Source organism: Myxine glutinosa, chromosome 8 (genome assembly GCF_964187855.1).
Source record: "Myxine glutinosa chromosome 8, kmMyxGlut1.1, whole genome shotgun sequence".
In the NCBI taxonomy this organism is placed as follows: domain Eukaryota; kingdom Metazoa; phylum Chordata; class Myxini; order Myxiniformes; family Myxinidae; genus Myxine; species Myxine glutinosa.
This window is the reverse complement of record NC_136268.1, coordinates 41,641,853-41,656,935: the sequence shown is the minus strand read 5'-3', so window position 1 is coordinate 41,656,935 and position 15,083 is coordinate 41,641,853. Positions and strand designations below refer to the sequence as shown.

The window sequence follows — 15,083 nt, the reverse complement described above, 5'->3', positions numbered from 1 at the left end:
GATAAAGAGGTTTTTCCAGAGAGTTGGAGAGATCATTGATGAAGATTTGAAAAAGCACAGGGCCCATAACATTGCCTTGAATAACTCCAGCCTGGACAGGAAGGGGAGATCAGAGAATTCCATTCAGGGCCACCATTCCATTCAGGATGAGATAGAGTGGCAGGACAGCATTTTCGGGCCTGTGGGCTGATGCCGTCTGGTCCAGTTGCAGAATCAGAGTCGAACTGAGCAATTGGGGGAGAAGGGCCTTAGTAATAGAGGTGACCAAGAACCCGATGGTCACTCTGGCTGAGCTCCAGAGATCCTGTGTGGAGATGGGAGAAACTTCCAGAAGGACAGCCATCACTGCAACACTCCACCGATCTGGGATTTATGGCAGAGTGGCCAGACGGAAGCCTCTCCTCAGTGAAAGACACTTGAAAGCCCGCTTGGAGTTTGCAAAAAAGCACCTAAAGGACTCAGACTGTGAGAAACAAGATTCTTGCCCAGTTTGGCCGGCCAGCTCTAGGAAGAGTCCTGGTTGCTCCAAACTTCTTCCATTTAAGAATTATGGGGGCCGCTGTGCTCTTGTGAACCTTCAATGCAGCAGAAATTTTTTTCTTGGCTTCCCCAGATCTGTGCCTCGACACAATCCTATCTCTGAGCTCTGCAGGCAGTTCCTTCGACCTTAAGGCTTGGTTTGTGCTCTGATATGCATTGTCAGCTGTGAGACCTTATATAGACAGGTGTGTGCCTTTCCAAATCATGTCCAATGAATTGAATTTACCACAGGTGGACTCCAATCAAGGTGTAGAAACATCTCAAAGATGATCAAGAGAAATGGGAGGCACCTGAGCTAAATTTCAAGTGTCATAGCAAAGGGTATGAATACTTATGTAAATGTGATATTTCAGTTTTTTCTTTTTAATAAATTTGCAAAACTTTCTAAAATCCTGTTTTCTCTTTGTCATTATGGGGTATTGAGTGTAGATTGATGAGGGAAAAAATGAATTTAAACGATTTCAGCATAAGGCTGCAATATAACAAAATGTGAAAAAAGTGAAAGGGTCTGAATACTTTCTGAATGCACTGTATATTGTTTTTAGCCCCATATCAGTGAAGATCAACTTTAAAAATCCTGGTATCCAGATTCGAATCTTCACGAAAATTTTTTTGCATTAGTGACAAGCTCCGGTGCCTTTTATCTCGACGTCACAATTGATGATTTGATCTCGTTGTGATTACAAACTTTTGTGATAGTTGCAGGCAAGCCTGCCATCTGTGCTGCAAAATTGAATTGCATTTTGCATACCAAACTACCCTTTGGGTTTGATTTATGACCAATTGCCTTTGCCTGATAATAACATTGAATCATTGCCTGTAGCTCTTTCCACCTTGATCTCATTGTAAACGCACTTTAATCCTATCTATCACGCTGATTGTCGAGTTGTGGGATCAATTTGAAGCAATTGCTTTTCAACGAGCAAATTGGTGATCGTCATGATTCTTTTCGTATCTTTTTTTTTTTCCTCAAAATGTCCGCAGTCAAACCAAATTCCCAGAATAGTCTTGCAACTTTTTTGTCGTGTGCTGTCTTGTGTGGTAAACTGACAGTGGGCAATAACACTAACATTAGACTAATTAAGAAGCAAAACAAAGCAGCAGAGCCTTACCCCTCTCTCCCCTCTCCTCTCCCCTCGAGAACTGCCCCTTCCCCCAATACTGTCCCACTTTCCCTTAAATCGCATTTATTTTATTTATATTTATATATATATATATATATTGCAATGTTGCCAATAATTAATATCATTGTTGTTGCCAATGCAACTCTGCAATATATATCGAGTGTCGGCAGTATTTCTCAATACTTTGCCTCATCACGTCCATTACCTTTTTGTATGTTTTTTTCGTTTTTCGTAAACGTTTCTCCGAAACTCGGTATTCTAGCGTGGTATGCAGTGCCCTGATACACGATCCATCGCTGCCGACTCGATAGAGCTCGTAACAAGCAGAGTCTTTTTGAGTTAGTCGACTGCAAAATGCATCGCAAGGCCTGATGCACATGGTGATATAAACCAGGAATAAAAAGACTGGATTGCATCCCATGCAGCCCCAGGGCTTCGATGAAGGTGCTGTGACGGTTCCTCTTTTTTGGCATCCCGTGGTGTCCGGCCTGCGCACATTGGCCGTAGCTTTAATGGTGAAAAGGGCAAGTGATTTCATTGCAGAAGAAATTTTAGGGCATTCTGCAAGCACTCACAGGATGCATCCACAGGCCTTCTAAATTATTATATATATATATTTATTTATTTATTTTGGCCCTGTCCCTTTTCTTGTTTTGTCCAGGCTATTTTAAAAAAAATTCTTCTCCTTTCCACCCTTTCCACCCTTCCCTCCCATCCCCAACACCTTGCAGATATTGATGATGTGAAAATGTACAAGCCCAGTTACTTGGAGGCAACCAAGGAGTGGTTCCGCTTCTACAAAGTTCCTGATGGCAAGCCAGAAAATGGATTTGCTTTCAGTGGCCAATTCAAAGATAAGGTGTTGTCAACAATGGACTTTCTTATCTATTTTATTTGCATGATAAGCTTCTCTTTATACTGAGCATTACCTCTTTCTGTCTTTGTCAATTGCAGGCCTCACCTGTTCAATATTTGGTGTGTGTTGTGTGTTGTGTGTGTACATTATATACAGTACAACATGCCATGTATAATGTGTGCATATAATATACAGTACAATATGTCACGTACAACGTGTGTGTACATACTATACTGTGCAGTACATGGCACGTACAACATGTGTGCAAATAATCTACAATATAACATTTGTGTACACAATATACTGTGAAGTACATGTCACGTATATAAATTTTGTGTGCATAATGTATTGTACAGTACATGTCACATACAACATGTGTGCATATCATATACAGTACAACATGTCATGTATAACATGCGTAGATAATATACAGTATAACATGTCAGTATAATGTGTGTGCATATAATATACAGTATAATATGTCACGTATAACCTCTACATAATATACAGTATAACATGGCATGTATAATGTGTGTATATAATGTACAGTATAACATGTCAGTATAATGTGTGTGCATATAATGAACAGTATAATGTCATGTATAACTTCCACATAATATACAGTATAACATGTCGTGTGTGTGTACGTGTGTACACACACAGTAAAACATGTCACGTATAATGTGTGTATATAATGTCACGTATAATGTGTATATAATGTCATGTATAATATGTGTATACTAGCGGGGTCACCCGTGGGAATCCCACGGGCATGGATGTGTGTGACATTTCGACATATTGAGTTATATGCTGCACATTGATTTTTACAAAATGGTTACTGGCAAGTCATCAGATCCAGAAATGGTGTGAATTTAGTTATTTCACATAATATGTGACCCCTCACTCCTCTCCACCTGACACTCTCCTGTCTCCACCTGACACTCTCCTGTCTCCACCTGACACTCTCCTCTCTCCACCTAGCACTCCTCTCCTCTCCAAACCCTCACATCCCTCTCCTTTCCAATCCCTCACCTCTCCAATCCCTCACACTCCTCTCCTCTCCAATCCTTCACACGCCTCTCCAATCACCCCTCACACTCCTCTCCAATCGCGCCTCACACTCCTCTCCAATCGCGCCTCACACTCCTCTCCAATCGTGCCTCACACTCCTCTCCAATCGTGCCTCACACTCCCCTCCAATCACTCCTCTCCAATCGTGCCTCACACTCCTCTCCAATCACGCCTCACACTCCTCTCCAATCGTGCCTCACACTCCTCTCCAATCGCGCCTCACACTCCTCTCCAATCGCGCCTCACTCGCCTCTCCAATCGGCTTTCCCCGTCTCGTTTCTCTCCCTTTTCTCCCGTCTCGTTCTTTTTCTTGCTCCAAATCGGCCCGTCGGAATCGGAAATCGGCCCGTCTCGCCCGTCGGCCCGTCGGAATCGGAAATCGGCCCGTCTTGCTTTTGTGCTTGTGCGTAAATAAATTGTGTTCATGACACCATTTCTGGTGTTGGGCTAGCGGCTAGGGTGCCGGCTTAGGATCCTGGGTTCGAATCTCGGGCGATCGCCGAATTAATGCCAGGGGGGTTGACTCAGCCTGTCATCCTTCCGAGGTCGGCTAATTGAGTACCAGTTCACTGGTAATTCCCTGTTTGTCGTTGAAGGCGGCAAAAAGGGTTGGCGTCAGGAAGGGCATCCGGCCGTAAAACATTGCTTCAAAAAGGGGACAAAAAAACAACAACTACCACGGTCCCCGAAAAGGCCAACCCCCGCTTTGCGGGGAAAAATGGCCTCTAAACGGTGGTTTTTACACCATTTCTGGATCTGATGACTTGCCAGTAACCATTTTGTAAAAATGAATGTGCAGCATCTAACTCAATATGTCGAAATGTCACACACATCCATGCCCGTGGGATTCCCACGGGTGACCCCGCAAGTTTGCATTGACGTTCGTCGATGGACTCGTTCGCCCGTCTCATTCGTTTTCTTGCTGCATCCTGTTCAAGTCTGCGTTCTTCATCGATCGTCTCATTCATTTTGGAAATAGAAGTTTCCACGCAGTGCATGAATTGTCACGATCCTCAAGAGGAATTTGTCTCGTAATCATCAAATGATAAATGGCAAGTAAATTATATTGTGGAAAATTAAAGATTTCAAATAAACCTATTTAAAGTGTATTCGCACATAACTAATTTTAAAAAACGAAGAAATATCTCTCGGTAATTTCCTGAAACATATTTTACTTCCGGCTAATAATGTTGAATTAAATAAAAACGAAGAAATATATGTCGGCATCATTGTTGACGTTTTTGTGACGACTGTCATCAAACGAAAAAGTAATATATCTTAACGGAAAAGCAAAAGCGAATTTTTAATATATATCGACACGTTGCCGTCGGTGTCATGTTGGGCGGTGTATGATACACCATGACGCGATTTTTAAAAATATATCTCTGCATTTTCCCGCGTGTGTGGAATGTTCTCAATTATTGCTGACACCGAGTCCAAAACCATCGATAAAAATGAAATCATATGGTGAGTTAGATTGGAGATAAAGGCGTGAGAGAGACTCAATGGCCTTGAAGTTGAAGTTACAGGCGTTTGAGAATTCATTTCGTTCTATAAACGGCAACTTTCATTGGATTTCCTTCCCGTTTTTTTTCAACCGAGTCGAAAACTATGTTAGCGACTGTGAAAAATGAAATGATATATCGAATTTTTAATATGTATCGACACGTTGCCGTCGGTGTCATGTTAGGCGGTGTATGATACACCATGACGCGATTTTAAAAAATATATCTGCATTTTCCCGCGTGTGTGGAATGTTCTCAATTATTGCTGACACCGACTCTAAAACCATCGATAAAAATGAAATCATATGGTGAGTTAGATTGGAGATAAAGGCGTGAGAGAGACTCAATGGCCTTGAAGTTACAGGCATTTGAGAATTCATTTCGTTCTATAAACGGCAACTTTCATCGGATTTTCTTCTCGTTTTTTTTCAACCGAGTCTAAAACTATGTTAGCGACTGTGAAAAATGAAATGATATATCGAATTTAAAATAGATATCGACACATTGCCGTCGGTGTCATGTTGGGCGGTGTATGATACACCATGACGCGATTTTAAAAAATATATCTCTGCATTTTCCCGCGTGTGTGGAATGTTTGTGGAAAATTAAAGATTTCAAATAAACCTATTTAAAGTGTATGCGCACATAACTAATAAAAAAAAACGAAGAAATATCTCTCGGTAATTTCCTGAAACATATTTTACTTCCGGCTAATATGTTGAATGAAATAAAAACGAAGAAATATATGTCGGCATCATTGTTGACGTTTTTGTGACGACTATCATCAAACGAAATAGTAATATATCATAACGGAAAAGCAAAAGCGAATTTTTAATATATATCGACACATTGCCGGCGGTGTCATGTTGGGCGGTGTATGATACACCATGACGCGATTTTAAAAAATATATCTCTGCATTTTCCCGCGTGTGTGGATTGTTCTCAATTATTGCTGACACCGAGTCTAAAAGTAAAACCATCGATAAAAATGAAATCATATGGTGAGTTAGATTGGAGATAAAGGCGTGAGAGAGACTCAATGGCCTTGAAGTTACAGGCCTTTGAGAATTCATTTCGTTCTATAAACGGCAACTTTCATCGGATTTTCTTCCCGTTTTTTTTCAACCGAGTCTAAAACTATGTTAGCGACTGTGAAAAATGAAATGATTTATCGAATTTGATTTGAAATAAAACTGGGGGAGAGCAAGACACCACGGGCCTACAAAACAGGACTCAAAGCTATGCGAGTTAATAAAATGGTGGATATTTGTTTATAGCCACTCCCAGAATGGGTGGAGCTATGGGTGGAGCTACTCTGCAAACCGAGTAAGCCACACCCCGGACAGACACCCAACAGATAGACAGACAGACAGACAGACAGAATCATCTACGGCTATTATAATATAGATAATGTCATGTATATTATGTGTATATAATGTCATGTATAATGTGTATAATCACAATTCTGCATATGTGTATATGTAAATCACGATTCATGCATGTGTGTACGTGCCGCCGCCACCAGTCGTCATCCTCACTCGCGAGTCTCGAAGACAAACGAAGCCTTCCCTGGTCCTGCAGTGTCCATCTTCACCCCAGCAAGGAACCACAACTCATGGACAGATCAGGGGATGGAACCACCTTTTGAGGCTATTTTTCCTCACAGAGCGGGGGTTGGCCTTTTTCGGGCACCGTGGTCCCCTTTTTGAAGCAATGTTTTATGGCCGGATGCCCTTCCTGCCGCCAACCCTGTGAGTCGCCTCTTGCGACACAGGGAGTTACCAGTGAACTGGTACTCAATTTACCAACCTCTGCAGGATGACAGGCTGAGTCAACCCCCTTGGTGTTAATTCAGCGATTGACCGGGATTCAAAACCAAGATCCTAGGATCCCAAGCCGGCACCCTAACCGCTAAGCTAACACCAGGCTAGACAACAGGACAGATCAGGGGATGGGAATTAAAATATTTCAAACCCCTTGAATATGCCTTGTAGCACAGTCAAGACAATCATTAAGAAGTGGAAGGCGTATGGTACCACCAAGAACCTGCCTAGATCAGGCCGTCCCTCCAAACTGGATGACCAAACAAGGAAGACACTGATCAAAGAGGCCACCAACAGCACAATGGCAAATTTGAAGGAGCTACAGGCCTTTATGCAAAGCCTGGTCACTGGGTACATGTGACAACAATATCCCAAGCACTGCACAAGTCTGGCCTGTACTGTAGGTTGGCAAGAAAGAAGCCATTACTCAAAAAGCCCACATCGAGTATTGTTTGAGGTATGCAAAAAAAAAAAAAAACACTCCAGAGATTCTGAAGCTGTGTGGCAAAAAGTTTTTTGGGCTGACGAAACAAAGATGGAACGTTTTGGCCTAAATGCAAAACGTTATGTTTGGCGCAAACCCAACACAGCACATCACCCAAAGAACACCATCCCAGAGGCGGATCCAGGAATTTCAAGACGGGGGGGGGGGGGTGGGGGGGTGCATGAATCTATAGCGTTGGGGGGGGGGTGGATAAAAGGGGGTCTGGGGGTTCTCCCCCAGGAAATTTAAAAAAGATTGATCGTCAGAAACGGCATTTCGTGCGTTCTTGGAAGTTTCTGCAGTTCCTTGTGTTCTTCCTTGGTTCAGCAGATTCGCACCGCCTGCACCCTCATCCTGGATCGAAGGGGTGGGGGTGCGCACCCCTTGCACCCCCCCCCCCGGATCCGCCCCTGCATCCATACTATGAAGCATGGTGGTGGCAGCATCATGTTGTGGGGGTGTTTCTCATCAGCAGGGACTGGGGCATTTTGTCAAGATAGAAGAGAAAATGTATGGAGCAAAATACAGAAATATCCTAGAGGAAAACCTGCTGCCCTCTGCAAGAAGGCTGAAATTGGGACGCAAGTTTACCTTTCAGCATGAAAACGACCCGAAGCACACAGCCAAAGCTACACTGGAGTGGCTGTTGAACAAAAAAAAAAATTGTCCTCGAGTGGCCCAGTCAGAGGCCCGACCTAAATCCAATCGAAAATCTGTGGCATGACTTGAAGCTTTCTGTCCATCACCCCACTCCACATGCACCTTGACTGAGCTTGATCAGTTTTGTCCAGAAAAATGGGCAAATATTGCCCAATCAAGGTGTGCAAAGTTGGTAGAGACCGATCCCATCACTCACAGCTGTAATTGCTGTCAAAGGTGCTTCCACCAAGTATGAAATCAGGGGGGTGGACACTTTTCCAACAAATATATTATAGTTTTGTATTGGTAATTAATTTTCTGAAATTTTGGAGAATTTGCTTTTCACTTGGAAGTTGTGGTTTACGATGTGTAAATAAAGATGGAAAAGTCTGATTTAATGCAATTTGATTCCAGGCTATAAGGCAACGAAAGGTGAAACTGTTGAAAGTGGGTGTAGACTTTCTATAAGCACTGTACGTCAACATTAAGTTGGAAAGTGTCTGTACTTTTTCAGGAGAGCAAACCACAGAACCAGACACAATGACTGTTGAAAGAGGAAGACTAATATAAGAACAGTATGGCTCAGGCAAATATAGGGTGTGTGAGAGCTGGTTCTTCAGCAAAGGAGGTATATCTGTACACATGTGAACCTAGCAAGAATCCATGATGCATGTGTGTCTGTGTTTCTGCTAGTTGAATAAATTCTTCAGATATTTCCTTTGTCACCTCCTCCTCCTCTTCTTTATTTTCCCCTCCTCTTCTTCATTCTATTCATTTCCTCCCCCACCTCCTCTTCTTCATTCTCCTTTGTTTTCCCCCCTTCTCCTCATCATTTTCCCCCTCCTCCTATGCGTTTTTCTCCTCCTCCTATGCGTTTTTCTCCTCCTCCTATGCGTTTTTCTCCTCCTCCTATGCGTTTTTCTCCTCCTCCTCTTTGTTCCCCCTTACTCTTTGTTCCTCTTCCTTCATTTCCACTATTCATTATCTTCCTTCATTTCCCCCTCCTCCTCTTTGTTTCCTTCATTAGTTTCCCCTTCCTCTTCTTTGTTAACCTCCTTTGTTTCTCCCTCCTGTTCATCGCCATTTGTTTTCCCCCTCCTCCTCTTCAGTCTCCTGATTTGTGCCTCCTCCTCTTCATTCTCCTCCTTTATTTCCTTCCTCACTCTCTTTGTTTTTCTTTCGTTTCACCATCCTCTTTGTTATCCCCTCTTTTTCCCACCCCTTCCTTCTCTTTTTTATCTTTCTTTGTTTCGTACATCTTCTGCGTTGTTCTCCTTTGTTTTCCCCATCCTCCTCTTGATTATCCAACTTAGTTTATCTCCTCCTCCTTCATGATCCTACTTTGTTTCCTTCCTCATCTTCATTCTGGTGCTTTGCTTCTCACTTTCTCCTCCTTGTTTTCCTCATTCGTTTCCTCCCTCATCCTCATCGTCCTCATTTGTTCCCCCCCTTCTCCTCTTTGTTCTCCTCCTTTGTTTCCCACCTACTCTTCATGGTCCTCTTCATTATCCTACTTCATTTTCTCCCTCCTCTTCATTGTTATCCTCCTTATTTTCCCTCTCCTTCTCTTCGTTCTCTTTTGTCTCCTCTTTGTTAACCTTAATTTCCGCTCTCCTCCTCTCCATTGCCCTTTTGTTTCTCCTCCCTCCTCATCGTTCTATCTTTGTTCACCTCCTTCATTTCCCCCTCCTTTGTTCTCTCCCTTCATTCCCCCCTCATCTTCTTTGTTCTCCTCCTTCATTCCCCCCTCCTCTTCTTTGTTCTCCTTCTTCATTCCCCCCTCCTCTTCTTTGTTCTCCTTCATTGCCAATCCTCTTCTTTGTTCGTTCTCCTCATTCCCCCTCCTCTTCTTTGTTCTCCTTCTTCATTCCCCCCTACTCTTCTTTGTTCTCCTTCTTCATTCCCCCATCCTCTTCTTTGTTCGTTCTCCTTCATTGCCCCCCCTTTTTATTTGTTCTACTCCTTATCTGTGTTTTAGAGCTGTGAATTTCTGGAATGATAAATACCTTGTCACCTAGTCTGCTTAGTGGAAGTCTGCTCAGCTTTTTCTTTTGAAATTTCAACTTGTCATTGAGTTTCTTCCAATTTTTGCAGGATTTTGCTCTGAAAGTTATTCAACAAACTCATGAATTTTGGAATAAACTGATTTCCAAGAAGGCTGATGGAGGAGAGCTCATCTGGTGAGGCAAACCATCTTATCTTTATTATTATTAATTTTTTTAAACGATGCATTCACGAATATTGAAAGGGAAAACTATTTGCCTTTAGCCTTTATATAGCTGTAACAGGACATCGTGTGTGTGTTTGTTTGTTTGTTTTCTGAATTGTTTATACACTGACAAAACTAAGGAACCTTTCCCCAAGATGATAAATCTTGGTAAGCAAGTGCTTCTTGCACACCACCCAGTGTTGGCGATCCATAGTACTGCATATGATCAGATTAACAAAGAAGCTGTAAAAGAAAATGTTTTACCCTTCAGTGATTATTACTTTGAGGTAGTTTCATGCTCATGTATGTTTAAACATGACTTTCAATCTACCGCATCACATCAATCGTTACCCAAAGATATGATCAGGTGCAGTTCCATGGATTATAAAGTTCCATCAGCAATTTCCTCTTCGGCTTAGTTATTCAAATAATTGTTTTACTTTGTATGGACTGCCTCTCCTCAGAGGAAGCCATTATTGCAACCATTTTTTTTTCCTGTTGCTGTCACCAACAAACCACCACTCTCTGGTTTAATTTATAAACGTTCAGCCAGCAAGAAAAGGTGTGATTGTGTAAAGGAAAGTACTTGTATATAAAATGTGGGAATTGTATTACTCAACTATACTTGATTGTTTTTCTTTGTATTTTTAGTGATAATGTATTGTTCCAATAATACATTCACCATCTGGCATCCCAGAGGTTTTGGGTTCAAATCTGGCTGAAGACAGCAATATTGAGACTATGCATTGTATCCCTCTGGAAACAAAGCTAATGCCAGAGGAAGGGATGATTGGATTGTCAATAATATCACAGATGCTTCTCTAATGACCTTCATGGAAGGGGTAATCTGTCTGCCCTGGTTCGTCTGGTCGACATGTGGTGCCAGTCAGCACTGTTCGACTCATAATGCCCTTTGAGCAACTCGGCATGCATTGCTAAAATACTACCGATGAAGAGGCCAAATATCTATTTCGTTTAAATGTAAAAAGAAAAGGCACTGTTTTATACTACCTCACTGTGGCTGCTATTATTCGATCAAATTGTAGCTTTTGATGGCCCTGATATTGTTGGTGGAAGCCATTTGCATCGAGCCAGCCAAACGAAGACTGAAGAGCCAGTCAAGCTGAAGAATAAGTCAACCTAAAACCTTGAGCCTTCTAATGTAGTACGTGCCAAACGCAGCAACCTAATGGCACATTGCCAAGTTGCTAAATTTTCTTGTAAGTTGAGAATATTTCCAGATTTTCAATATGTTTATATTTAAATATATATTTAAATATATTGAAATTTCAATATGATTTGGCTAAAGGAACCCCCCTCCCCCCCCCCCCAAAAACAACCTTAATTTGATGAAATAAATGTGTGTGTGTGTGTGTGTGTGTGTGTGTGTGTGTGTGTGTGTGTGTGTGTGTGTGTGTGTGTGTGTGTGTGTTTGTTAAACTTTCCTCATTTTCTTTGTACAGTTTACCAAATTTTGTCTCATGGAAGAATGAGGTTAGGAATGATATAAGGGTGACAAACTGTGACAGTGGGGGTGGTGGGTGGTGGGGCAGCAACTGGACAGGAAGAAGCAGGTGGATTGATGGAGAGGGAGAAAGAAAGAAAGGCATTGTAGCTCGTTAGAACAAAATTTTGTAGCTCGTTTGAACAAAGTATTTATTTATTTATTTTAGTTTCATTTTGATAGTAATAGCAAAAGGAAGATAAATGTGATTTCATAATAATACATTTGGCAAAATTCATTTAAATTGCACAATTGTCTTGAAATTTTGTTTAAATTAGCTTTTGTATTATGTTACGTGCTCCTCCCCGACCCCCTGGTCGCGGTGTACCTCCGAGCCCCGAGAGGAGTCACGGCAGAAAAATGTGTTATTCTGTGTCAAAAATCAATGGTGAAACCACACCAATTGTTACTAACAAACAAATATTGTTTTAAAAATCACACAAGAATAACAGTACAACAATGATAGCATCAAAAGTACAATGTCTCTCTGAAAGGACCGACTGGAAAACCCTCCCATCTACTTTCTCAACAATCCTCTCCAAGAAGGTCTGTCGCTCAAGCTTTTGGGTCTCACCATCTGCCATGATCTTTCTTGGGAAAACCACATTTCCAAGCTGGCCTCCAAAGCCAGTCGCCAACTGGGCATCCTCCGTCATGCGAAGTCCTTCCTTGGCACACCTGAGTTCCTCACCACGTACAAGGCTTTCATCCACAGCTCAATGGAATACTGTTCCCCCCTCTGGGCTGGTGCTCATGCCTTACACCTAGCTCGGCTTCACGCTGTTGAGGCCAAAGCTTTCAGAATCATTGGAATCTCCTGCGATGAAGTTAACTCCGAGGGCCTTTCACTCACTCACCGCAGGCAGGTTGGTGGTCTTTCTGTCTTCTACCGACTCCTCTCCGGCCTTGCTCCCCCAGCTCTCTCTGTGCTCTGTCCCCCCCAATGCTCCTTCAGGTTGCACAAGATCTGCCTGCAACCCTCTTATGGTTAAACTGCCAAAATCTAGGCTAACTGCTCACCTTCACTCTTTCATTCCCCTTTTCTCCCGCCTCTGGAACAAACTCCCCACTCCCTTCAATCCGAGTCCTCCCTTCATCTATCTATAATTCCATTAATCTCTGTGTGTATGTGTGTTTGTATGTGTGTATGTGTGTATGTGTGTATGTTTGTCTGTGACCGCTGTTTCTCGACAACCACGGGTCCGATATACTTTAAACTTGCCAAGTATATTGCTGGGGACCCGAGGATGTGCCTTTTCAAGGTTTCATATTAATCGGACAAGTACTTACCGAGCTATGGCGATTTCTTTACCAAACACTGCAAGCCGTTCGCTTTGGACCAAACCATTGCATGTAAATAGAGGGGGGGGGGGGGGTTCTGTCGTCGTTGCGAATGGACCAAACCATTCATGTAAATAGAGGGGGGGGGGGGGGGGGTTCTGTGGTCGTTACTGCCACGTGGTTTCAAAGTTTTTTTTTGTTGTTGTTTGCACGCATGTTGTTTTGCACCCACGTACGGGCACGCCCTAGGATGTTTACACACACACACCCCTACACAAATTTTTTTTTTTTTTTTTTTTTTTGGCAAGGAACGGGCACCCACGTACGGGCACGTCCTAGCTTATATATAGTACGGGCATGCCCTAGTCTATCTATAATTCCAGTAATCTCTGTGTGTGTGTATGCGACCGCTGTTTCTCGACAACTACCGGTCCGATATACTTGAAACTTGCCAGGTATATTGCTGGGGACCCGAGGATGTGCCTTTTCAAGGTTTCATATTAATCGGACAATTACTTACCGAGCTATGTCCAAAAAACGATTCAACCAATCAGAGCAGCGAGCTATCGCGTGTGCCGAACGTGGCGAACACACTCTGCCTCGGACGGCACATTTGAGAGCGTATTCATTTATTTCACGTTGGCAAACTATGTTGCCGCTATGTTGGCGTTAAACTATGTTTTAAAACTAATTAAAACCATTTCATGTAAATAGAGGGGGGGGGGGGGGGGGGGATTGTCACTGTACTCGCAAGCCGTTCGCCGTTCGCTTTGGCGTTGCGAATGGACCAAAACATTTCATGAACCAAACCATTTCATGTAAAGCGTTCGCCGTTCGCTTTGGCGTTGCGAATGGACCAAAACATTTCATGAACCAAACCATTTCATGTAAATAGAGGGGGGGGATATAATTTTAGATATATATATAGTACGGGCATGCCCTAGTTTCTTTAAAACAGCTGTTCACCACCGTCTCTTATCTTCCCCCATCCAAAACCTTGATCTTTTCTACCCCCGCTAATTCACCCCAGAGTCCTTGCAGTGTTCATATGTTTTATACCTCTCCCACCTCCCCCCAAGTCCTTCCGATGTCCTTGCTCTCAAATGTTGTGTTTGTGTCCTTCCCCCTCTCTCCCCATCCTGTCTGCTGCTCCCCTTGTTTTTTGTGTTTTGTGTGTCGGTTTGACTTTTTGTGTGATTAATGTTAGCTCTTTCACGAGCCTCGATCTTGTATACAAAAAAAAAAAAAAAATCAACATATATCTTATGATGGTACCATCAGCTAATATCATGTAGCTCACTGTGCTCCAAGTGAGTGAAAAAAGAACATTCCCCAATGTCACTATATTCCCGTCTTCGAGCTCAAGTTGATCCCCTCCAGCGATCGTCAGAAAGATGTCGAATCCAAACCCGAATCTCGTTCAGATTACAGGCCCAGTCATGCCGCCAAAACTGCACAAAGGCGTTCGTGGCCAAAGCGGCAGAAAAGGGTCACGCGGTGTGAAAAGGCGCACTCAAGGCGACTGGGAAATTCACACCCTCGGGCATGAATGTTTTACCGCTCCAAATCGGTGAACCTCAGGTTTGTCTTCAAAATTTGCGTTGCACACACACATCCCAGATAGACATCTGAATGGTGAAAACGGCTGATGCGAAGCAAAGACCTTTCGTGATGAGCAAAGTGCGCGAGTCAAAATGGCCGACGGCTTGTACTTGAGACGTAATGACACAACGATGATTCCTCGGAATCCAACGCCAAACCTGACACGCAGGTTGATCAGTCACAGCGATAACAACCCTATCGCAGGAACCAAAGTTCACTCGTGACACTTGCTCGACAACGTTCGCTCAGGACGAAGAAACGACTCGCTTCTCGTCCGACTTTACTTCGCTCCGCCCTGTTTTCTCTCCCCCTTCTTCCGGTTTTTTTGTCCGGTTCCCGATCCGGTTTCCTGTTTCTTTTAACATTAACTTTTAACTTTTGAAACTAAAAATATCTATTCCCTTTAAACAATAATAATACATGGAATCGGAAATATTTACAGTGG

At 42.9% G+C, this 15,083-nt stretch overlaps 1 protein-coding gene across 3 annotated transcripts in view; it reads left to right on the top strand.

Annotated features, from left to right (window-relative positions):
- LOC137432432 (inorganic pyrophosphatase-like) overlaps nt 1–15,083 on the top strand; it is a 283,251-nt gene that overhangs the window by 106,453 nt on the left and 161,715 nt on the right. For 2 of the 3 annotated variants that reach the window (XM_078783203.1, XM_078783204.1), the window contains 2 exons: nt 2,396–2,523; nt 10,137–10,222. In XM_078783203.1, coding sequence (XP_078639329.1) covers nt 2,396–2,523; nt 10,137–10,222 — 214 coding nt within the window. Of the gene's footprint in view, nt 1–2,395; nt 2,953–3,030; nt 3,264–6,473; nt 7,384–10,136; nt 10,223–15,083 lie in introns of those variants that run through there. The other variant, XR_013624297.1, reaches the window with a different exon arrangement.